General features: G+C 42.7%; 1 protein-coding gene and 1 long non-coding RNA gene across 4 annotated transcripts; one reads left to right on the plus strand and one right to left on the minus strand.

Annotated features, from left to right (window-relative positions):
• The first annotated feature begins 132 nt into the window (after positions 1 to 132).
• On the plus strand, positions 133 to 16174 carry LOC308464606. Its single transcript, XR_013980105.1, has 4 exons — positions 133 to 405; positions 3129 to 3302; positions 13953 to 14039; positions 15219 to 16174. It is a non-coding gene; the product is annotated as an uncharacterized lncRNA (long non-coding RNA).
• Positions 6872 to 23948, minus strand: CRCP (CGRP receptor component). Of its 3 annotated transcripts, none has more exons than XM_080984058.1 (6): positions 23815 to 23948; positions 17893 to 17929; positions 17317 to 17415; positions 16182 to 16276; positions 12336 to 12393; positions 6872 to 8785 (listed from the first exon to the last, which is right to left on the minus strand). In XM_080984058.1, the coding sequence occupies exons 1-6, from the start codon at positions 23820 to 23822 to the stop codon at positions 8639 to 8641; spliced, it is 444 nt and encodes a 147-aa protein (XP_080840184.1). In that variant the 5' UTR covers positions 23823 to 23948; the 3' UTR covers positions 6872 to 8638. The 3 variants fall into 3 exon arrangements, with proteins under 3 accessions (XP_080840184.1, XP_080840183.1, XP_080840185.1); XM_080984057.1 differs by lacking the exon at positions 23815 to 23948 and adding an exon at positions 23327 to 23366; XM_080984059.1 differs by lacking the exon at positions 23815 to 23948 and adding an exon at positions 21053 to 21071.
• Positions 23949 to 23955: the final 7 nt, after the last annotated feature.

The following is a 23955-nucleotide window of genomic DNA, read 5'->3' on the forward strand; positions in this document are numbered from 1 at the left end:
TTGGTGGCGCGAGGGGGTGATGGGCGGGAGGGCGGGGCTTCCTCTGGCTCCACCCCACCCCCAGATTCCTTCCAGCCTGGGCTTCCCCCATCACCACCCACGTGGGTCATCTGGACAGGCAGCTGGATCAGAGCGCACAGCTGGCGGTGGGGGGGGGCGGGAGAAGAAGCGCAGCTAACGTCTGGCCTAACGTGAAATATTGGCATCGTAACCCTAATAATAGCTGCATTGAGTACTGCTACTGTTCCCTACAACGTGGATAAGGCATGAAAAAGCCTTGCAGATTAAAACGGGATGGAGCGATTGCCCCTATGAGGAAAGGTTTGGGGGTTTTTTCGTTTAGAGGAAAGACGACTAAGATGTGGCATGATAGAAGTTTATAAAATGATGTTTGGCACAGAAAGAGTGAGTAGAGAAAATGTTTTTTTCTCCCTCTCTCATTACACTAGAATTTATGGACACCCTACGAAGCTGATTGTTCGGAGATTCAGGACAGATGAAAGAAAATACTTCTTCAGGCAGCTCATAGTTGAACTATGGAACTCTCTGCCACAAGAGGCAGTGATGGTCATCAGCCTGGAGGGCTTAGAAAGAGGCTTAGACAAATCCATGGCTGATATGGCTATCAGTGGCTACTAGTTGTGCTGGCTATGCCCTCAGTCTCCATGCTGGAGGCAGCAATGCTTCTGAACACCAGTTGCTGGAATGCAAAGGAAAGGAGCAGACTCTTGTACTCAGGTCCTGCTTTTGGGTTTGCCCACACAGCCATCTGGTTGGCCACTGTGAGAACAGAGTGCTGGACTAGATGGGCCTGATCCAGCAGCCACTCTTCTCATAGACTGGAACAAATGACCCCAGAGGGCTAAGGAGGCCTAACCAGAAGCCAGAGCAAAGTATAAAGAAGGGGAGGAGGCATCACAATTATTAATCCATGGCATATCGGGTGGAGGCATCTCAGACAGACGTCATCCCTGCAACCTGCTTTGAACACCAGGGTTCACAGAGTTAAGTTTCTTTTAAAAAGAGAGTCCAGTAAGTCTGTTTTCGAAGTTATGCCTGCATGTTTTTACATTTCCCCCCCTTTTGTAATTTCTGGCATTTCTTTGATAAGCATATTTAACTTAGGTAGGCAGCAATGCTTCTGAATGCCAGTTGCTGGAAACCAAAGAAGGGAAGAGCTACTTTTGTGGCCAGGCCCTGCTTGAGTTTCCTGTTTGGACTAGGTGGGCCATTGGCCTGATCCAGCAGGCTCTTCTTATGGGATGCACAGCCACATAGGCATACTTAGAATCACAGCCTTCCTTTTATGGCTCAACATGTTTTATCTTTTTGGTTGTTGGTCTTTTACAATACGAATTTTAATCTGATTGAGGTCGGTGGTGGTTGTTTTTTTATAGTGACTTTTGTTAACTGCCTTGGATCATTGTTTGTATATTCATTTTTATTTTTATTTTAAGAATGATGACATTTCTTAGAAATAAAAACCATATTCCAAAGATTTCAGGGCAAACTGAGAGATTATTTGGCACCACTCAATCCACTTGAACCCACCTAAAACACTTGGGGGAGATGGAATAGGGTGGCACCCTTACCAATTTTAAGTCACCTCTAGGAGGAAGGAAAAAGCACTTTATACAAACTAAACTCTCAAGTCATTGGTTCGGATTATGCATGCGAGTCCAAAGTTTGCATGTTAATCATCAACAGGTTATTTGGTTCCCAAAACCTGCAGGCAGCCACAGGATGCTTCTACCCATGTCCAGAATACTTTCTGCTGGCTGTGGAGCTTGCAGTCATTCTACATTGATCTAGAATTCAGGATTATGCAGGCTAGGGTCCAGATACCTCAATATCAATATGATTTCCAGTAACTGGCATTCAGAAGCATCATTGCCTCCAACCATGGAGGCAGAGAAAACCATCAGAGCTAGTAGCCATTGCAGCATGTGAAGAAGTCCTTTTGTCTTTCCTGAATCTTCCAACATTCAGTTTCATTGGATGACTCCCCCCCCCCCCCCCCGTCCTGGTATTACAGCGGAGGAAAAACTTCTCTGTCCACTTTCTGTTCATACCATTTATGTTTGGCACTGTTCTCGTATTTAAAAACTCTGCAGGTCTCCCCTCTTTCCCCCAACCTCTCTACCTTCCTAAACATCTGCTTTTCTGCTGGGCAGGAGGGAAGCTTAATAAAATGCATACAATATGTACAGTGCATTAGGAGAACTCAGCTGTGCAGCTAGATCTATCAGACCTTGGCTGACAGCTGAACCTGGGACGTGTCACAGCAGAGAGATGAGAGTCTGCTAATAAAAGCAAGTTAAACACACCAAGCAGTACCTGGAGACAGCTCACGCAATGCTAGCCTCCAAATCTATATATTTGAACGGGGATCAAAGGCATGCATCAGCAATAGTGCAGAAATGGAACTGCCTGGATTTGGAAGATTAAAGGGCGATCAATGAGCCGACAGGTTGAAATGGATTGCTCTCAGTTCGGACATGAAGCATTTGTGCATATATGTAGTACTCTCTGTCATCCCAAATTAACCTCATAATTCTACATATGTAGTAAGTTTTTTGTGTACATTTAATTCTGCACCTTCAAGAGCAGCATGACCTGAAATAATGTAGCAGGTGGAGTTTCCTGGCTGGAGTTTGTGGGGTGGGGTGCTCATTCATGAGCTGGGGGCTGTTAACATCTACTCTGGGAACGAAGTTCCAGACCCTTTGGAAGCCTACAGCTCTATTTCAGAAATTTGTGCAGAGAGTCTTTGGGAGGTTGAATTGAACTAAGACTTGGGAGACCAAGGTTCAAATCCCCACTCAACCATGAAGCTCACTGGGTGACCTTGAACCAATCACTACGTCTCAGCCTAGCCTACGTCACAGGCCTGTTTTGGGGATTAAATGAGAGGTAAGCCTTTGCTGTATTCAGTGATCACACAAAGGTAAATGGATATAGAATTGCAGCCTTGGTCTCACTAATGAAATAAGAATTAAGAGACCCAGGTGTAGATTTTTTTGATTTTAAAAATGTTCTATTAATTGCATTTAGCCAATGACTAGAATGCATCCATGAATGATTGCTGCATGCCTGCACTTTGTGACTCATGCCTCCTTCCTACGTAGCATTCCATCTCTCCTATCTGACCCTGAAAGTGGCACAACTGGAAGGATGTGTTCCTATGTCTGTCGTGCGTTTGCATCCGCATCTCCTTGAGAAGTTCCAGGGACAGATACAGGAAAAGAACGTCAAGAGCCTCCACTGAAGGTCTGGTTGTCTAGACAACTGCCTGATAAGTTGTAAGTTGAGACCACATGTTTTGGAACACCCCAAGGAAATTGATCTCATTATGAAGCCGTGCGTATTTAACATCCCATGACCGCTAACCTTTCTTTATGTAGAAGGACGTTTAAAGATGTTTTGATGACTGTGTGCTGTGTGTTAGCGGCCTACATAAGCTTTGTTCTGAAGTATCTCCGAGTCTCTGCCCCAAAGTGTTTCCAACCTATGGAAAACTAGAAATCATGTTTAGCAACTCTACTGTCATGATTCTCAGCAATCTCTACAATAGCCCCGTAGGATAGGCTGCTTTTATTGTCGCCATGGTGCAGATTGGGGAGGGGTTGAGTCAGAGAGTTGACTCCATCACTAGGCCGGAGTCAGGAGGATCAAAGACAATACCTGCTCATAGAACACTCCGTGCCATAATTAGAAGGTTAAAACACAACTCCCTACCGCAACTCTTATTTTAAAAGTTAAGTATGGTGTGTTTGGAACATACCCAGGAGGGGTATCTCTGCTTCAGCATGCAGGAAAACCAGAAAGGTCTTCTAATCCCAGCAGCTCTATTGACAGTGTCCAACACCACTGGCTAAACCCAGGCATCGAATGGAAAACCAGGAGCACATTTGTTTTCTCATCTTTTTCTTTTCTAAAAAAGCTTGTCATTTTTGAGGAACAGTCAAAGGCTTGAAAAGCAAAGCTTAGGAAAATCAACAGGAGCGTTATCTAGGAAAGCCCTGCAGCACACACATGGCTGTAGCATTATCATTAGCTGTCTCCCTGGCCTGGGCCTAAAAATGAAGGAGTGGGAAAACTTCAAGCTGGCAGCACAGACATTTCCTGCGGGCCTCTCCCCAAAGCCCACCCCATCTTAGGTCCCACCCCTCCATACACACACTGCTGAGCTGTTTCTCTCTCATCTGATGTCCTCTCTCTGAATTATTCCCCCCAGCTGATTTCAGTAGCAGGAAACATAAGCATTCCCAAGTTCTGGTGCCAAACTACCCCACTCCCCAGTTTGATCTTTTTCCAAAGAGATCCAAAAACTACCAAATTTATTGTCTAGACTCTGTTACATTTTTTTATTCTCCTAGGCTTCTGCTGCTGGCTGCACTGCTTCTTAACAGTTGTTTTCAATTCAACTTTAATGTATTTGTGGCTTGCTGCTGTCTTTTTCTAATTGTTTTGATTGTTCGAGCTCAGCCTTTGACAACCTGGTGCCCTCTAGACTATTTATTGTATTTTATTTGCCCACCCTCCACCCTTAGGTCTTAGCGTGGTTACAATTTAAAATATAACGTTAAAAATTACAAGGAAGTTACAACTGCAAAAAAATCAACCACAAAAAATAACATCTAACAAAAATGCAACATCTAATTAAAAGGTAACAAGACTTCATATAGTTGCTTATAGATTCCCAAGCTTTCTGCATTAGAAATCTTCAGGCAGTTTTCTAAAAAGAGACCACAACTCCCATCAGCGCCAGAGGTTGGTAAATGTGTTCTGGCTTGTTGAGATCTGCCTTGGAGGCCATGAAGGAGGAAAGCCCAAGTAGCACTTCCTCACCCGCTGCCAGAGCAAATGTATTAGGCTGAGGTCCTGTACTTGACTTACTTGGGCATAAGTCTCAAGGAACTAAAATATTACTTCTTCTTGTTGGCATCTGTCTGTCTCGGGAGACAATGGAGTGCACCTCGGGGGTGAAGTCAAACCACTAAAGAATCACAGTGCCTGCAGTGACCTCTCTTGGGTGCAAGCCTGGGCAGTGTATATGGAAGCACTGGGTTTACTTTTGAGTAAAAGGGCATAGGAGGTTGGACTGTTCCTCATTTCGATATTCTCAAGCAAAAAAGCTAAGTATTTTATTTACTTTAACAACTTATATATGCTGCTAAATTAGTTGCTTCTATGTGGCATATACAAGAACCCAATACAATAGTGGTTAAAATTATAACCTCAGAATTCACTTAAAATGCCTGCTGGAATAAAGAACTATTCATTGGGTGCTGGAGGTTCAACAGAAAGGGGGTCTATCTGACCTCAACCAGGAGGGAGTTCTACAAAATTGGGCCCACTATATATATATATATAAAATTTAAAGTGTTTATTAATTTTCCAATAAAAACATCTAATTAACATCAAATCCAATAAAAAATAAAAAACTAAAATAAAAAAAATCCAATTGTCTTCCAAATTGTGATAATTTTGGTTTTGGCTTCCCACGGTCTGAATTCCAAAGCGCTTTCAACATCATAGTCCTGCCTCTCATCATCATCAGTGTTTTTCATAATTCCATGTCCGATTTTTTCCTCCACGTTTTGACTCTGGTTCTGCGATCCTCAATCATGTCAGAAAACAGATATTTCCCCCCCCCCCATGGAGTGCAGATTTGTCCGTGTATTGTACGCTTTCAGCTGTTTATGTTTTTTCATCGCACCGCTTCTTTAATTGCATCCAATTCCAGAGTTCTGTCCAGCTCTTTGAAAGTTGTTATTTTGGCAGCTCCCAAATCATTAATCTTTCCCGTTTAGATGTTATCAAAGAAACTGAGAGAAACTTCTTTCTGCAACTCCTTGATTTATTCTTAAGCAGACTGTTTGCAATGTAGCCATATTTCAGACAGTTAGCAATTAGTCTTTGGAATTCACCCAGTCCAATCCCCCCTCCGGGCCCTAGAGGGGGGCTGCCAGACATCCATTTAGCCCTCTCTCTCTCTCATAATAAAAAACTTCCTTTTTGCAAACAGTTGTATATATAATATTGTTTCCAGTCTTTATGACCAACCATCAGTTAACTCCTGTTTCTCTTAATCAGGGAGCTATTTCAGATATTCCATAACTGCGTAGCGGGTAGAAGCCATTTTGTTTTGGTTTTCGTCTTTAACAAGGATTTCAAATCTTAGAAGAAAAGCGGCCACGAATAGGTCCCAATTATATATGAAAGTCCATCTGTACTCACTTCTTGAAGAGCAATTTAGATTCTTAATGAGACTTGGTATGCAATACAGATTGTTAATGTTAGAGGAAGAATAGAAAACATACCTAGCCAAATTCCAAACATCATGATGAGGATCTCTCTGAAGTTCGATCTTTTGCACCAGAGACTGTACATACTGCAGGCTTTTCCCCAGCTTCATCAGTTCAGAGCGTGTCTGTTTGTTTTCCAAATCTTTATATTTTCCTAAACAGATGCATCCAGCTATGGGGTGGCGTCACAGGAGTGTCAGTCCGTCCCTTGCTCCGTGACCCAGTGCCCCTGCCGTCTGGGCCCACAATATTAAAACAGCATGTGAATCATGGGAGACCACTCCCCAAAAAATCCTCAGTGATCAAACAGGACTAGAAGGAAGCAGGTGGTCCCTAAGGTATCCTAGACCAAAGTTTTTATACCTAAAGAGGTATAACACAATATGATCATGATGTTTATTTGTGAACTACTTAACGTTACTATGTGGCTTATGAAGAGTTAGATCTGGGATAGGTAACTTTTGGCCCTCCAAATGTTACTGGACCCCCAAACTATTGGCTGGGCCACCAAATGGTGCAGAAACATTCCAGGTCTCCAAAACCTTTCAAGACACCTCAGGCAGTTGCTTCGCACAGCAGGCTGGGGTTTATTCGCGCTAAGCTTACAAACCACGACTTCTGCAAACAGAAGAATGTGCTGGGAGGGAAAGGGAATGCATTCTTAGCTGCTGAGGAACATTTCTATTTGTTTTTGCTTTCAGGGATTGGTCCCTCACACACTAACAGGCCCTAATAATTAACTGTCAAGCTCTGATAAAGACCGTGCAAAAATATGTATCATTGCCTGGATAAACAGAGCACACACCCCAAATTTAAATTACATCTCTGCTTATCTTTTCATGCATTCATTCTTTTACACAGCTTCTACAAACACAAAATGCAAAGTTTCAGAAATGGGCCCTGTGTTCCCATGAATGGGAGGGAAGGAGGTGGGCAGATGTTGACAGATGCCCAGAACTGCAAGGGCAGGGAAGGGCAGGAACCCTATAGCAAAAGCCAGGTGTCTCCAACCTTGGTGTTCTAAATACAGTGATGTAATGAAAGCTAGGTCCTTCATGTTTTATGCTTTCTAAGTCCAAACCAGTTCTAATCAGGGGGAGTATGTGAGATCTAGGAAGCAGAGAGACAAAAGTGTCCAGGAGACTGAGGAACTAAGGAGATGAGGGGCCCCAGAGGCAACGAGGTTGAAGAGAGAACACCACAGATTGGGCGAAGGAGAAGGATGATGACTGGGGTCAGAGGGCCTAATAGAATGAGGTGTGGATATAAAAGATAAGGGAAGGGGAAATGGGTCACAGGGCCTAAGGACAGAAGAGACTGTTTGCTGTTGGTTGAAAGGCATAAAGCAGGGAAAGTTTTGCCTTATGAGATCAGAACGAGGTCCAGAATTCAATTTCCGCCAAACACTGGATGGATGCTTCCAAATGCTCATAAGCAGGGCACAAATCCAACACTCTCCACTCTTGTTTGTCCCTGGCCTCTGGCATTCAGAAGTACTAGTGCTTCTGTGCATGGAGGTTCCATTGAGTTATCGTGTCACCCCACTTACTCATACAAGTAACATCAGTTTTCCACCTAGTTCAGGGTTGTCTACACTGACAAGCAGCTGCTCTCCAGGGTTTGAAGCAAGGAGTCCATCCCAGCTCTATCTGGAGATGCCATTGGGGATTGAATCTGGGACCTTCTGCATGCAAAGCAGATGCTTCGACCCTGAGTTGCAGCCCTTCAAATTCTTTTTACAGCTATCTGAGCTCATGTGTTGGCTATCAATTCTGTAAGGTCATGTGTTGCGTCAAAAGCTGCTCCCTTTCGCCAGTCCTGAACCTACTGCCAGTTTACTTTGTTGGGTGATCCTGCACTCTGGTAATGCGAGAGAAGAAAAACTGGATACACCTCTAGTAAATAAAGAAGCAGAACAAGATTTTGCAATCAATTGTGAGACGTATTTTGCAAAACAGGTCGGGTCATTCAGAAGCACTAGAAACCAACTGGTAATCAGAAGGCCAGCTGCATGTAAATCTTACTCAAAGGAGTACACACATAAAAGGCACATGGAACCAACCACAGCATCTGCATCTCAGACAAATTCAGTTTTCTTATCCCACAAATAGAACATTTGTTAAGAATTCTGTTGTTGGTAATTGTTGCTCTTGTGGAGGATAAACAAACATGAAACACACTGCAGGGTGATATCACTGTGTGTTAGTCAGCAAATGAGGGAGGGGGGAGTCTTCATCCTCCCTGGAACCTCTTTGCAACTGGAATGTTTGGCTGACTCTCCCTAGTGATAACATTTTGGCAAGGCCACCCACATGGTCCAAGTCTTTCTATACCCGATCCCCTTCTTCCTCTGCAGCCATGGCTGACTCCTGCTGCTCTTCTTGCTCTGGGTCTCCAGGAAGATTTCTAGTGACCGTCTGGAGCAGGGATTCAATCTGCTCTTCTGTGAGCCTCTCCTCACTTTCTTCCACGATCTGCAGAGGAAAAAGCAGTGAGCCACCTCTGGTCTCTTGCCACCATCACATGCTAAGAGCAAACCATTCCTTAGGGCAAAGCACAGACAAACTTTGCCAACCTGGTACCTTCCAGATGTTTCAGACCACTACTCCCATCAGCCCCAGCCAGTTGCTAATACTGTAAAAGCAGAAATAGCCAAAATGGGTGTGGTACAAGGCTAAGTTAGGGATGCTTAGGCCCCAATGAAATCAATGTGAAGAGATAGCTGAGACGAGCTCAAATTCCATTGATTTCAATGGAAACCAACAGCTGCAATCCTAGAAGCAGTTACTGTGGAACTCATTAGGACTTATTTCTGGATAACCATTCATAGGACCATGCTGTCACTCCAACTTAGTCTAGATCCAACCCTTCATTTCTACCCAGTGAGTTCAATCCAAGATTCCTTGTGTCTTCTGAAACTGCTCCTTATGTTCCTAGAATGTTTGGCAAACCTAACTGTTTATTTATTTGGGACATTTCTCTTATGCTTGGAACACTCTTCTTTTGGAGCAAGAGACACAGCAGTTCACAGAAAGCACAAAAAAACAGGATAAAACCTGCAGCAGATGAAAACACAAAAAATAAGATCTTCTTTAAAAAGTTTTTTAAAAGAGGATCAATGAAACAGACATAAAATCAAATAGAGAAGCAAGTGACAGAGTCACTAAATCAGGGAGGTTTTCCTTCTATGTGACAGACTAGCATTGCTGAATCTCTAGCCTGTGGGCCTCATTAGGCCTGCCAGGCCTCTGAATTTTGCCCACAGGGCCCTTTGGGCAAAGCACGCCAGGATGTCAGGCACTTCACAGATCTGCTGCATCTTTGCTAAGCTGAGAGATAAGATCAGGAAGCTGCTGCCCTCCTGCTATGGTCGTTCAAGCAGCAAACTGGGCAGTGTAAAAATGTACAGCGATGGTACTGAATAAAGGAACTCAATGAATTATTACTGTAACCAATACCAAATTTTCACAAGCTGCAAAGAGATCATTGGGAAAAACACACACACACACACACACACACACACACACACACACACAATCCCCTTAATGTTCAAATGTTAACACATCATGTTTTCAGAAATGTCTTGTTCTGGGGGACACACCCACCCAGATAGTCCCTTCTTTTTCTATGGCAACTGCCAACCCACACCTTTAAATTGGCCTTTGTTCTCTGGAACTGCAGGGAATTTGCCTCAATGGAATAAAGAAAGACTCTCTGAAAGGACGGTCACATTTTCATATCATGATGATCATGACAAGAGCAAACAGAAAATTATTCCTCGTGCCAAGTAAAATCAGATATACGTAAGTCTCCATCTCTGACCCGTAAGCCTCTGCCCGTAAACTCTTATCTCAATGAGAAAAAGAACACCTCTTAACCATTTGCTGACGCAGGATCCCACTCTTTAACTTCTTTATACTCAATCTCAAATTAATTTCTCCTTGCAACAGCTTGCCTGCCATATATGTGTACTTTTCAAGCTGGGTGAATTATTTCAATTTCTTTTCCTCCTGCTTGCTATACATTGCTTTGAAAAGAGACAGCACAGACACGCAAATAAAGAAGGGGAAATCTACTGCTAAGTCAATTCTGCAACATGGAATGATATCCACATGCTTCAGCTTCCAGATCCATTTCCTAGGCTTTGCATTCAGGAAGAGGTTTAGAAACAAGTGCTTTTATTGGGGGGATTAACCTGGCAGTCACCTTTTGTCTTCAATCTGCTGTAACCTAATGAACTTCCTTTTGTTGGGGGAGGGGAGAGGGAGCAGAGAAATCACCTCCTTCCCATTTCATTGACTCAACAACTCCCACAGCTTCAGCGGGTGCAGAGGCCATCTCAGAGTGTTTACTTCAGCTATTCATCTCCTTCTAAAACAGTAGGCATTTTATGTGCTCAAGGATACATTGGTTCTCAATGACGCATCAGTCAATACCTGTTTATTACACAGTACTTTAAGGTCTGTTAGCTTCGGTTGCTAGGCTTTAGGTAACCTGGAGAGGCAAGCAGAGTGGAAATTGGGACTTACCAAGTCCCTGAATGGTGGCTGAGGGAGAAAACCCACATATAGCAGCTAGGCAGGCAGGCAGGCAAGCAGACCCAAGAGGGCTCACCTTCTAGCCTTTGTAGATCAACTCAATGAGACAGGATTAGGGCAAACCGTTCTAGAGACAGAGGGTACATCATCATCAGTGCATGGGTAGGCAAACTAAGGCCCGGGGGCTGGATCCGGCCCAATCGCCTTCTAAATCTGGCCCGCGGACGGTCCAGGAATCAGTGTGTTTTTACATGAGTAGAATGTGTGCTTTTATTTAAAATGCATCTCTGGGTTATTTGTGGGGCATAGGAATTCATTCATTCCCCCCCCCCAATATAGTCCGGCCCCCCACAAGGTCTGAGGAACAGTGGACTAGCCCCCTGCTGAAAAAGTTTGCTGACCCCTGATCTAGTGGAACCCTCTGAACTACAGCCCCAGCTGGCTCACCAAAGGAGGCAGCCAAACATAGCTGCTGCTTCTCCATGTGTTTCCCTCTGGCTTTTCATATCACTCCTTTAGGATACACCACTGCCACCAGACTTTCCCCTCCTGCATCCTCACCCTTCACTGTTCACCACCTCTCATGTGGCCCACTATGCTGTGCAACACACTTTGGCACGAGATTGGTGCCCACCCCTGCCAATCATCCTCTTGGCCATAAAGAGGTCTGAGCCAAAACCACTAAATTTGAGAGCCAGTGTGGTGTAGTGGTTAAGACCAAGGAGACCAGGGTTCGAATCCCCACCTGGCCATGAAGCTCACTGGGTGACCTTGGGCCAGTCACTCTCTTTCAGCCTATCCCACCTTACAGGGTTGTTGTGGCAATCAAATGGCAGAGAGAATCATGTAAGCCTTGAGCCCCGTAGAGTGAAAGGTGGGCTATAAATGCAATAATCATGTTCATTCTTATGACTGACAAAAACACAAATGATTTCTAATTATGAATGTCTTTGTGCTGTTCCAATGCCGCTTTTTGAGCATCTAGTTATTAATTATACTTATTCCTGAAATGTAGATCCCAGCCCTCAAATAAATTGTTAAGGAAGGCTTACAACACAAAAGCAAAGATACAATAAAAAACATTTTAAAAGAAAACAAAAAATGACTACAGACTAAAAAGCAGGGCACAAAAATTTTAAACAGCTGCATGAAGTTTATCTGTCTTCTGCTGGCTCCCACCCCATTTTCCCCTCAGTGCCATTTAAGCAGTGCAGGTGTGTCCAGCTACGTGGCTCATTTACTGTTGTCCATGATGTCATCACATCAGATGTCACTTTGTGACAATGCTGGCAAAATCACTGGGGTTGTTAGGGCCCGATTAAACAGCAAGGTAAGTGGAGGGCAGTCAGGGAAACAACAAAGAAGGAGCAGGAAATATAAAAAGGTCAATGAGCAGCATCAAAAGACTCTGAACATTTCAGGACACAAAAGGAAAAGGGTTAATGCTCTTCAAGGGCTAGGGATACCTGGAAGCTTCGCAACTTACCAACTGGATCTCAACGGCAGTCACAGGCCTGAGGTTGAGAAGTTGCAGTTTTTCTGCCCTGTGCAAATGCAAAGAACACAACACCATATAATTTTGGGATTCTGGTTACAGGAGCCATCCGCATGCTAACACTTCTTGGCCACAAAACAATGGCTGGAGAGCCAAAGTTGTAGCTTGACCTCAGATGAGATGCACAACAGGCAAAAATGAAACCATTTGGGAGTTTGGAAACAGGCTCATGGCCACATCCATAACCCAAACCCACTGTGGCATTTAGTGGCCCAAAAGTTTTAAAACCATCCAATTTCCATTGTAACTCTTTGCTCAGACACACTCACAAACCACTACTCTTTCTGAAACAGGATTCTTTGGATGCAAACTACAACCCACAGGACACTTTTCCATAGAGCTGTCCCACAGACAGTTGGAAAAGAAAATATTTCAAGTTCAGAGGCGCCAGAAAAAACCCTTTAGGAGGCTCATATTCTGGGGTGCACAAATATGCTCCAGGAAGACAAAAAGTGGAGTAGGGAAGACTCATCAGCAGGGTACATAAAAATATATATTTTTTAAAATACCATGGATTTTTAAACATGTAAGTCAGTTTTAATTTCTTAACAACGTTAAGATATAAGTTTGTTTTTAAAATAACCTCAGGGAAAATCTGAACTCAATTAAAACATCTCCCAGAGCTGAATGTACGATCCTCTTATGAGCAGCAACTGTGAAAAAAGCAAGTTCCATGCTAGGGATGAGAAGGAACAGAACTGAAAATAAAAGTGCTAATAAAATAATGTAGTTACACAAATCCAAGGTGCAGCCGCATTTGGAATACATTAGGCCCTCCATTTACATGGGGGCTATGTTCCAGAGATTGTGCCTAAAAGTTCAATGGCAGGTGAAATTGCCAAAGCCATTTTCCCCAGAACCCCGCCCTCTTAAAAAAAAAATTAATTTACCATTCACTTAAAGCTGAATGCACACAAGTTATATGTGTGCAAGTTGCAGACTTACTGTACTGTGTAGTTATGGCTGCTTCACCTAAAAAAAGAGCAGAGTTGGAAGGCAATGGTGGCCACCAATTTAGATGGTTTTAAAAGACAACTAGACAAATTCATGGAGGAAAAAGCTATAAATGGCTACTAGCCATGATGACTGTGCTCTGTCTAAATGCTTGGAGGAAGCAATGCTTCTGAATACCAGTTGCAGGAAAACACAGGAAAAGTGCACTTGTGCTTAAATCCTACTTATAGGTTTCCCACAGGCATCTGGTTGACTACTGTGAGAACAGGATGCTGGACTAGATTGGCACAGGCCTGATTCAGCAGGCTCTTCTTATGTTCTTAAAAATATTAGCAATAATAGAAAAACAATTTCTCTTAACATTTGTTTAGGTCCAGACAAACAAAACTAAACCAAATAGATTATTCTGAAGTGGTAATGCAAGAACAGAAGCAAGTAACAATGGTTATTCAAGGGCACTGGGAACTTCTCGTGCCTTAAGACCCCCCTGGAAAATTCAATCTCCATTCAATCCAGCAAGGCTTGCTCAGGAGGACTCCCTGGAAAATTGTGGCTCAATATTTACTTACTTCTCTTGCCTATCTTTCCTCTCAGGAAGCAACAACATACTAATCCCGCAAACAAGAACTCTGAACTAGTAGCTCCCTCTGCTGTCAGCATAGTATCCTTGCATGTAATCTGGTAAGGTTTCATTTTGGTTTAATCAACATTGTAAAAATACTGATCTTTCAAATCTGACTACCTACAGGGAAACACCAAAATCTTGAGGCAAACTTCAAAACAGACTGGGAGCCGTTTACATTTCAAACTGTTCTTTGGCATATTTTTGTATCATGCATTGCATCATGCAGAGAAAGGGACGCGGGTGGCGCTGTGGTCTAAACCACTGAGCCTAGGGCTTGCCGATCGGAAGGTTGGTGGTTCAAATCCTCGCAACGGGATGAGCTCCCATTGCTCGGTCCCAGCTCCTGCCAACCTAGCAGTTCAAAAGCACCTCAAAGTGCAAGTAGATAAATAGGTACCGTTCCGGCGGGAAGGTAAACAGCGGTTCTGTGCACTGCTCTGGTTTTGCCAGAAGCGGCTTAGTCATGCTGGCCACATGACCCGGAAAAACTGTCTGCAGACAAACGTCAGCTCCCTTGGCCAGTAAAGCAAGATGAGCGCTGCAACCCCACAGTCGTTCGTGACTGGACTTAACTATCAGGGGTCCTTTACCTTTTTATACTCAGAGAGTATCTACCGTTCTCAATGAGTCTACTCTGAGTATAACTCATGTTGCATATCACTAATACATTTTAAAAAGGCTTATGGAAGGGATATCAGTGGTAATTCCACCAGAATTAATACCCACTTTACTATCTGCAGTTCCATGTTTTCTCATAAATTGCATGCTTATGGTTTAGGAGAAGTAATGCCCTCTCTCCCTGTCAACCCCATATTGCCTATAACAGCGATGTCTCAAACTTACTATAACTAACCTGTATGAAGGACTCTACAATTTGTAAACAGAGATGCTGAATGTATTTTTCTTTTTTACTTATGGAAAATATATTAATAAAAACTTTTTTTAAGCGAATGCCTGGACATTCAGCTTAAAACGCTTGTACCTTGAATGTCATTAAAGATATTTTCACATTTATAACCACTATACGCTTGTATGCACTGGTCTTTGACACCCAGGGTATGTCATTTGTTTTATTTTTATATCCTATGCTTATCAGCAATGTTCCTCTAGGATTTTTTTTCCTGCTGTGAATTGGACCTGCCCAGTGGAAATAAAATGCATTTCAGATCTACAAAGCCACTGAGAAAAAGTAATGCTTCAAACCGGTAAATCCAGTTTTTATCTTTTGATAACAGATTGAAAAGCAGATTCACTCATCCATCTCTTGGGACTGATTGCTTTTGACAAGTTTCATCGCTACTTTGAAAACACGGAGCCCACCGGATTGCAAAGGCACAAACATCTGCTAAGTAGCACTAAAGGATAAAGACTTAGCACTGGCGCCTCACAGAAGAATGAGAAAAGCCAGTCCAATCTGCTTGAAAGCAGAACACAGAGTTTGGTCAGCTTGGAAGGGGGGGTAAGGGAAAGCACCCTCCCACTCATTTCATCATGGCACTGTCAGAAAAGCTTGAGAAATTTGTTATTTGCCAATTCTGATACAAATGGATCTAATCCACACATCCCATGAATGCAGTTACCTTTCAGATTTTGCATTTCTTTGAATTCTGTATTGCAGCTCTCAGCTCAAAGAGCATACCAGTATGTAGATAAAATTATTATTTTAGGGTAAAATACATTTAGACATACATACTTTGGGAGAAAAATATATAGCAAAGTCCCTGTGGAGCACAGAAAGAGACTTGAGATGCGTAGTCACACACACCCTGGAGGGACTGTGAAGAGGGTGGCTGCCTGTATATACAACCAGCAAGGTTACAAGCACTCTTTCAGTGGTTCATTAGAAGAAAAATAAGACACTGAATGTGCCCAGACCAAATAATTAAGTCCAAGCCAATGACTGCTGGCAGCGGCAAGCTCTTTCATCACTTGAAACCTCCCTGTGCTTCATAAACTCATGCTTTTCTATGGGTTAGAATGTACTGAAACCAGAAATTCAAAAGCATCATACATCAAGGCCAAGCTCAGCAGTCAGTAACAAACACGGTGCTGGCTTGTTCTTGGGATGGAGGGGGTTGCATGGGAGAAGCAGCAGACTGGGGGAAGGAATTTCATCCTCTTGTCAACTGTTGGAATAATTGAACCTCTCATCTGGCAGCTACAATCCATCAGCCCACATTACAATTTTAATGACTTACTTCGTTAACTTGTGGTTTTTCAGTGCCAAGAGGAAGTCTCTTACAACCTCAGGATTCTGGAATTTGCATGGTGTCTTAGATATGTATTTCAGTGTCTAGAAGGGCAGAAAAAGATAATTGTGCAGATTCAGTCTACCTTTATGCCTCCTTTTCAAGTCTAACTTAAAAGCCGATCCCTCCAAAGCAGGAACAATGTTCTCTGAAAGCAACATTGCTCTTCAGATTAGCAAATGTATCACAGCCATGTTGTAACCAAATAGGGAAATGATAATCAAATTGTTGGGAACTTTAAAATATTCACTGAGCAGGAAATCCAGAGGTCAAATGTTTAATGATGACATAACACATTTTCTTATTTCACACCTGTTAATGTTCATAATTAGAAATAGAGTACAGAAAAATAAAATAAAAATGATTGGGGCATATGTGGGAAAGGAACACAGCTCACTGATAAAGCATGCAGAAGGTTGCAGGTTACAATACGCAATAGCATCTCCAGGTACGGCTAGAAAAAAAACTCCTGCCTCAAGCTCCAGAGAGCCACTGGCTACCTGTGTACACAATATTGAGCTAGATGGACCAACACTATGATTCACTCTGAGGCAGCTTCCTATGTTCCTAGTTAAAATCAGACCTTTTTCAGAACCATGAAGACTGAAATCTTCATTTTCAGGAAAAGGACCATAGCTCAAGAGAATAAATAACACATGCATTACATGCAGGAGGCCCCAGATTAAATTTCCACCATCTCCAGGTAAGGCTGGGGAAAGACCCCACCTGAAATCCTGGAGAGCAGCTGCCAGTCAGTGTTCACAGTATGGAACTAGATAGACAGATTGGTCTGGCTCAGTCAAAGGCTCTATGTTCCCTTTAAAAAAAGAGAGCTTAAATGGGTTAGTCTTTCTGGCTTAGAAAACTGCATGTGGATATAACTGAGCTACCTAAAATTATGAATGGTATCGAGACAGCAGAAGCACATTTTTTCCCATCCTTCTCTCTCTCTCTTTTTAAATGCTCTTGTGTGTGAGGAGGGCTGGGAGAAAAGAGGATCCTGTGCATAGAAGCATGGCTAGTGGGATGCGGAGAGAAGGTTGCAGCTTGGGACAGGATCATTTCCGTTGTTGGTTTTACTCACTTCATACATGATAGTATTCAAATTCTGCTGCCCAGCACTCTGCTTGCTTCTCCCGGTCTCTCGGCGCTGCTGCTTAAGATCAGTCAGCAACTTATACACCTGAAAGAAAGAACTTTGCTATGATTGTGGCCTCAAATGCCATCAGAGCTTTGAGAATGCTAGCAGCTCATCATATGAGCCGAACCGTTTAATTCCTGTTTTTTCTGCTAATTTTGGTATGCGGCTCTCTTCCATTTTTAAAAGAGGTCCCAATCTTCAAAATGAGCACCTAACAACTATTGTAGGTCAAGTATATATCATTCTATTGCAGATAAAGAAAGCAAGCACACACTTTTATGGAAAATAGGACCTTAAAAACAAATTTTCAGAGGGGTGTGGCTTTCACCCCAGTGAGAAGAACTTTTTAAAATTTTGGCTGTAGGAACATTTCAACATTTATATTCCCCACTCCTCCAAGAAATGCATGACTACAATGCAAGTTTTGTTTGTTGCTCTGGCATGGAACAAAGGTTAAAACTAGCATTCTGAATAGGGCAGGACTTTACATAAATTATAATTGCAGTAAAATGATTTTACCTCATAATTGCTCAGAAGAGCTGCATTTCCATCTTTCCTAGAAAAACAATAAATAAAATATGTTAAGGTGCTTTAGATGTGTTGGCGTATGTGTGGAAAATCCACCTTAGAAACCCCTGACTCCCATTACAAAGCTACAAAAGAACTGTTTTAAAAAGTATATTTCCTTAGTTCTGTTTTTCCCAGTGTTTTGTGCCAGACTTGGGTGAGGCTACACATGTGTGAGTGGACACATCTCATCAAAGCCAACCATTACAATTAAGCTCTTTTGTTTGAAAGAGAACTCAACTGGCAAACTCAGAAACTCACTGCCCACATAGACAAGGATACACTTAATTCTCACAGCACATATTCATTGCCACAAGATGGCTTTAGACAGGGATCAGACTTCACTATGAATTTGTCTATCAGTGTCTGTTAACCATTTCTGTGCACACACCATACATTTGAGACACATTTGTTATCCCAAGAATCCTGGGAACTGTAGTTTGTTAAGGGTACTGGGAATTATAGCTTTGTGGGGGGTAAATTAAATAATCATTTTTGGAGCGGGCAGGGGTGTGCTTTAAAGTTATGCAGTGTACACAATCCATGTACCTCCACGTCCAGAGGCAGAGTACCTGTAAATATGAGTTGCTGGGGAATACCAGTAGGATAGTGCTGTTGCTTTCATGCCTCTTTGTTGGCTGATTACAGACATCTGATTGACCATGGTGGGAAATGGGATGCTAGACTAAGGCCTGATCCAGCAGGACTCTTCTTCTCAAGTCCTTGTTTAAAAACATGAGTTGGTCCTAGAAATGCATAGTCTAACTTTGCTATAAACTACCTCTATGGAGTCAAAATATATGCTAAGGAAAGAGCTTTCCTGCATGTTTAAGGCTGCAGTCCTACAAGCACTTATCTGGAAGCAAGTCCCAATGAAACCAATGGGTCTTGCTTCTAAATAGACACATATATAGGATTCCACTGTAAATCAGTTTCAAGCCACTGGTGGTGTGTAGTGGCTGTTGCTGCTTATTATTATTTTTCCAGCAAAAGGCTTATAGCAGCAGAAGGGGTAAATGCAAAGTGGGGCTTTGTTGCTCCCCCTGTAAGAGCCACTAACTGTCAGATATGAAGGGGGCAGATATTTCCCGCATCACAACACTGTTTCTGAGCAGGACTTTAATTTTTTCCCCCTTAGCAATGACCAGTAACCACCCTTCTATGCCCCTGGTCACCCAAGCTATAAACATTCCCATGAGTTTAGGTCTGTTGGAGAAGTTTCCTTCTGTGCCTCAACAACAGAAATGTTGGCTGGATCACAACAGTTCTTTGGGAGAGGGCCTTGTTGGCAGTCTCAGAAGACTGCAAAATTCCCTGCCTAAGGAGGCTGAGCTTGCCTTGAAACCTTGACAGTTGTGCTGGCCCTGTTGAGTTGCTGGTGTCCCTTTCTATGCTGCCTGAGCTTGCCATGAAACTTTTGCAGTACCTTCTGAATTGCTTTACTTGTTATTTGTAAATTTCGCACTGCCTTGTTTCTTTAGAAATGGAGAAGTGGGATAACAAACATCATATCATCTGCTGAATCAGGGAACAAATGTACATCCAATTGTGGATGCTATCTAGTCATTCCATAGGGTAGATAGGCAGCTCCCAAGATTCCTGCATTGCTATCAACACCATTCACAAATGTGGACCCTCATACTTTAAGCAACCAGCCCCACATAAATACCTTTTTAAAGCACAACTAGAGATGGAGCAGACTGGCATGTTCCACAGCCAGCAAGAACTACTGCAACCCACACTTATTTACAAGTGCTTAGATTCACTTGCTAGCTATTGTTTACTATTTAAGCACAATCCCGATTAAGCTACAGACAATATTATTTAATTTATTTCCATTATAAATAAATAGAATGTTAGTTTTTAAAAGAAAACAAAAACACCACAAAGCCGCGACCGCTATACATCCTCAGGACAATGGGTTCTGCTGAACAGACAGACAGCACTAACAACAGAAAGTTGCCACAGCTATATAAAAGGAGGAGGGTAAGGCTATTATCGGGTCCCCGTATTGCAACATATTTAAAAGTACAATGTATTATGTCAAGCACAGCCAACTGTTTGAATAGAACTGTCATACTCATCACTTTCTAACAAGTTCAATGCCTCTTCCACAAACTTCCACAGTTTCTAGCATTGTTTTTGAAATTGCATTGGGATAGGGTGAGGGGGGAAAGAGGGGACCCCCTTCTGAAAATACGCTGAGGTGCAGTTCTCATCACACATTTTGCTGATCCAGCAGAAACTTCAGCAAGCAAGCAAGATCACAAACACACACATTCATGCATTGCAAAAACGGTTACTGCTTTTTGTTGATACGTATATTTGATTCTTTGGTAGAGGGCTATCTTTGCATTCCATCTACATCTAGAGAAATCCCTGCAGATTCTCTATGACCAAAGCCCATTTTTTTAATGCCCCACATAAAATAAAGAACACAGTACAGAAAGCAACTGAATGTACTAATGGGTCTAGGAAGAATTATTGTTGATGAAGTGCATTTAAAACAAAGAGTGGTCCCATTTGGAGCAAAAAGAGAAAAAGTTTGCATTGTTTCATAATAAATCAGAAGGTTCAGGGAGGTCAAGGCTCTTTTCAGTGTGTTAAGTCTTGCTGGAAAATATGGAACTACTATCACACAATTTAATCTATTTTTGTATTTCCGTCTTGAGTGCAACTACATCAATATGCTAAGAATGATACCAATTGACATTGCCACACACACACACATAATTTGATTGCAACCTAAGTACTTGGTATTGTGTACTAGTAAAGTCAGTGGGACTTCTGAGTAAAAGTGCATAGGGTCAGATTGTACCAAATATAACCCCCATCCATTTCTACTTCAGGACACCCTGGGGGGAGGGGGGAAGGAACCTTTTCCCTTTCTGGGGAAGACACAGTAATAAACGAAGAAAATGTCCAGCTTTAAGATGGTTTCCATTTAAATAAAGACAATCATGTCCAGTACAACTCTCAAATTAAACAAATACATTTCTATGAACAGAAACTCAAAATGAACTTCTCAAAACCCATCTTTTTGTCAAGACCCTTGCTATCACCCATAAGTTTTCATCTGCAACAAAAACTGCTTGCAATTTACTTTTCTTACATTTATGTCCTGTCTTTCTTTCATCATGGAACCCACATGTGGTTCCCAGCCAGCCTCCCATCCACTGACCAGACTTATACCTATTTAGCTTCAGCATGATGGTGGCCTTCATCCCACACAATCTGCTCTGTGATAGCATGTGTAAAGCGTTTAAAAATGACTCTCCATCTGGCACTCAACAGTAACCATATTATTTTTTTAAAGTTATCCTTAACAGCTTCATTAAAAAAATAGTAAAGATGAATGATGCATATCATATGGGAAGATGGAGTAAGTCCAATTTCTGTAGTGCAGGAATGGGGAACCTGGAGCCCTCCAGAGGTAAAGAGTTCATATTAAATAATTTGAATATAAACATGTCAGCCCTGCAGTTAATAATTTATTGTAGAGGCACTGATTAAAGCTTAGTGTTTCTATGTAAATGAAGAACCAATCTGATCATTTCTCAAGTATGAAAAGACTTTACACTGGGATTTGATTTTCACTTCATGAAAATGAAGCTGCTCTATCCTAGCAACTACTAATGGACTTTGCTTTTGACTTATCCAGTCCCAGGCAATTCATTTTTGTTTGTTACTTTTGTTTTTGCAAGGGTGGGACTGGGCCAAGACAGAGCGAAGCAGAAAATGAACAACGATGAGGGTGTGGAAGAAAGAAAAGCTGGCAATATTGTCCAGTGTGCAGGATCCTATTTTCAGACTTAACCTCACAAACTGTTATGTGTGCTGGTTGTAAGAAAGGCCCCATGAAACAGCCACTCCTGAATTGGTGCCCTCTAGATCATGGGTAGGCAAACTAAGGCCCTGGGGCCGGATCCAGCCCAATCACCTTCTAAATCTGGCCCGCAAACGGTCCAGGAATCAACGTGTTTTTACATGAGTAGAATGTGTCCTTTTATTTAAAATGCATCTCTGAGTTATTTGTGGGGCATAGAAATTGGTTCATTTATTTTTTCAAATATAGTCCGGACCCCCACTACGTCTGAGGGATAGTGGACCCACCCCATGCTGAAAAAGTTTGCTGACCCCTGCTCTAGATGTTTAAATCTGGGCTGGTGGGAATTGTAGTCCCCAGCATCTGGAGTATACCAGGTTGGTGAAGGATGCTATATGGAAATATTTTACAGACATTCACGCCAAGGATGTGACACAAAAATGTGATTCCCGCCCTTCCCTTGTAGATTAATCATTCTGAATTAGAAAAAGATGATCATGCATAAAAATCTCCACAGATCTGGTAACCTGTAGGTGACACAAACAGGTGACTGTCAGTTAGGGAAATCTTAACAAAATCTGCAGTGCAACCCTATGCATGTTTTACTTTCAGTGGATGTACCCACACTCTGGCCCCATCCATTAGCCAGAAGACTGAGAGCTGCTGGATATTGTGTGTAGTGTACTTAAAAAGCAGGCAATGGTCAGGGCAGGATTTTGGTGCAGAAGCCCAGAGCTCCCCTCATCAGAATGGAGGGGGACAAAAGTGGAATAAATACATATTACCACCCAACACAACATTAAACCTAGAGTCTAAAATTAATGTTAACAGCACCACTGAAAGCAGGGAGCCAGATGATGCCACTGAGATTATATAACTTCAAGAACTGGGTCCTGGGTTCATCTGCTTTCCTCTGCCCTCCTCACTCGCTTTTCATTTTGTACTGTGTGCATTATATTGTGAGCCTGCATGACGGGACTGTCTTCTCCTTTTATCTCTGCAAGTTTATCAGGCAGCCCCTTCTCTGTCTGCTCAGTACCTCCTAAAAATATTATCATTTATAGACAAGCCTACCCAGATACTTAGAATGCTGGTGCCTGTTTTACACTTTTTTTTAGCTTATTGATTTTAATTTTTTGGATGTTTCAAATTGTTTCTAGTGATAATTTTATTATTTTATCTTTTTTTGTACTGTATGTCACTTTGAGGGTTTTTCTTTTTTTTTTTTACAATCTGGTGTATAAATTTTATGAAATATAAAAATAATGTTGTGTGCCCAAGAAGGAGGTCTGCACCCGTCCGATTGTTCATTCACCCCTTCAGAACTTTTATGAGAGGAATTTCTATAGACATCCCTCCAGCACCCTCATTTCTTCAACCATCCCTTCAAATATATTGGTGTTCTTTTATTTTAGGAAATTTCATCAAGCAATGCCAATTCCAGGACCCCCATCTCGCCTCTCCCTCTTAGGAACGATTTCATTTTCTACTCCCCCCTTTTTTTCCTCAGCCATCCCTCCAATTGTTTTTTTGTGGGGGTGGGGAAGGGTAGGAAATTACCTCAGGCATTGCCAATTCCTGGAAATCCACCCCTCCATTTTCTCCCTCCACATCACAGAAACTCCCCCCACCCCGTCAAAAAACCCTTAGCCATCTAAATGAGAGATTTACCTCTGGAAAGGGCAGCTGCAGGTCACCTCTTCCCCCCACCCAAAAAAACCCCATAGCCATCTAAATGTGAGAAAGTTTGCCTCGGGAAAGGTCAATTCCAAAAATCCCCCCAAGTAGGAAATCTCTCCCCCCCCCCAAAAAAAAAATTCCCTCAGCCACCTAAATGTGAGGAAATCCACCTCAGGAAAAAAGACCATTCCTGGAATCCCCCTCTTCCTCCCACCCGAGTTTGAACGGCCTCACCCACTCCCCTGAATTTACACGCCCCCCCCAACAGGCAGGGAATCCCCCCCTTATCCTACGGCGGGGAGGGGAGGGGAGAGAAACGGGGTGACTTCGGAGCAAGCGGGGCTTCCGCAGTCGCTCCGCCATCTTACACTTCCATCTTGCCCACGCCGCGGCCTCTTCCTGCCTTTCGCGCCGCCTTCGCTCGCTCCTCCCTTCGGTCCTCCGCCGCCTTTCCCGGCTGCGTCGTCTCCGGCCGCGTCGCTGCTGAGGCAGCAGCCGCTTCGCCTCTT

The sequence above is a fragment of the Podarcis pityusensis genome, assembly GCF_964106645.2.
Source record: "Podarcis pityusensis genome assembly, chromosome: 15".
NCBI classification, from domain to species: Eukaryota; Metazoa; Chordata; class Lepidosauria; order Squamata; family Lacertidae; genus Podarcis; species Podarcis pityusensis.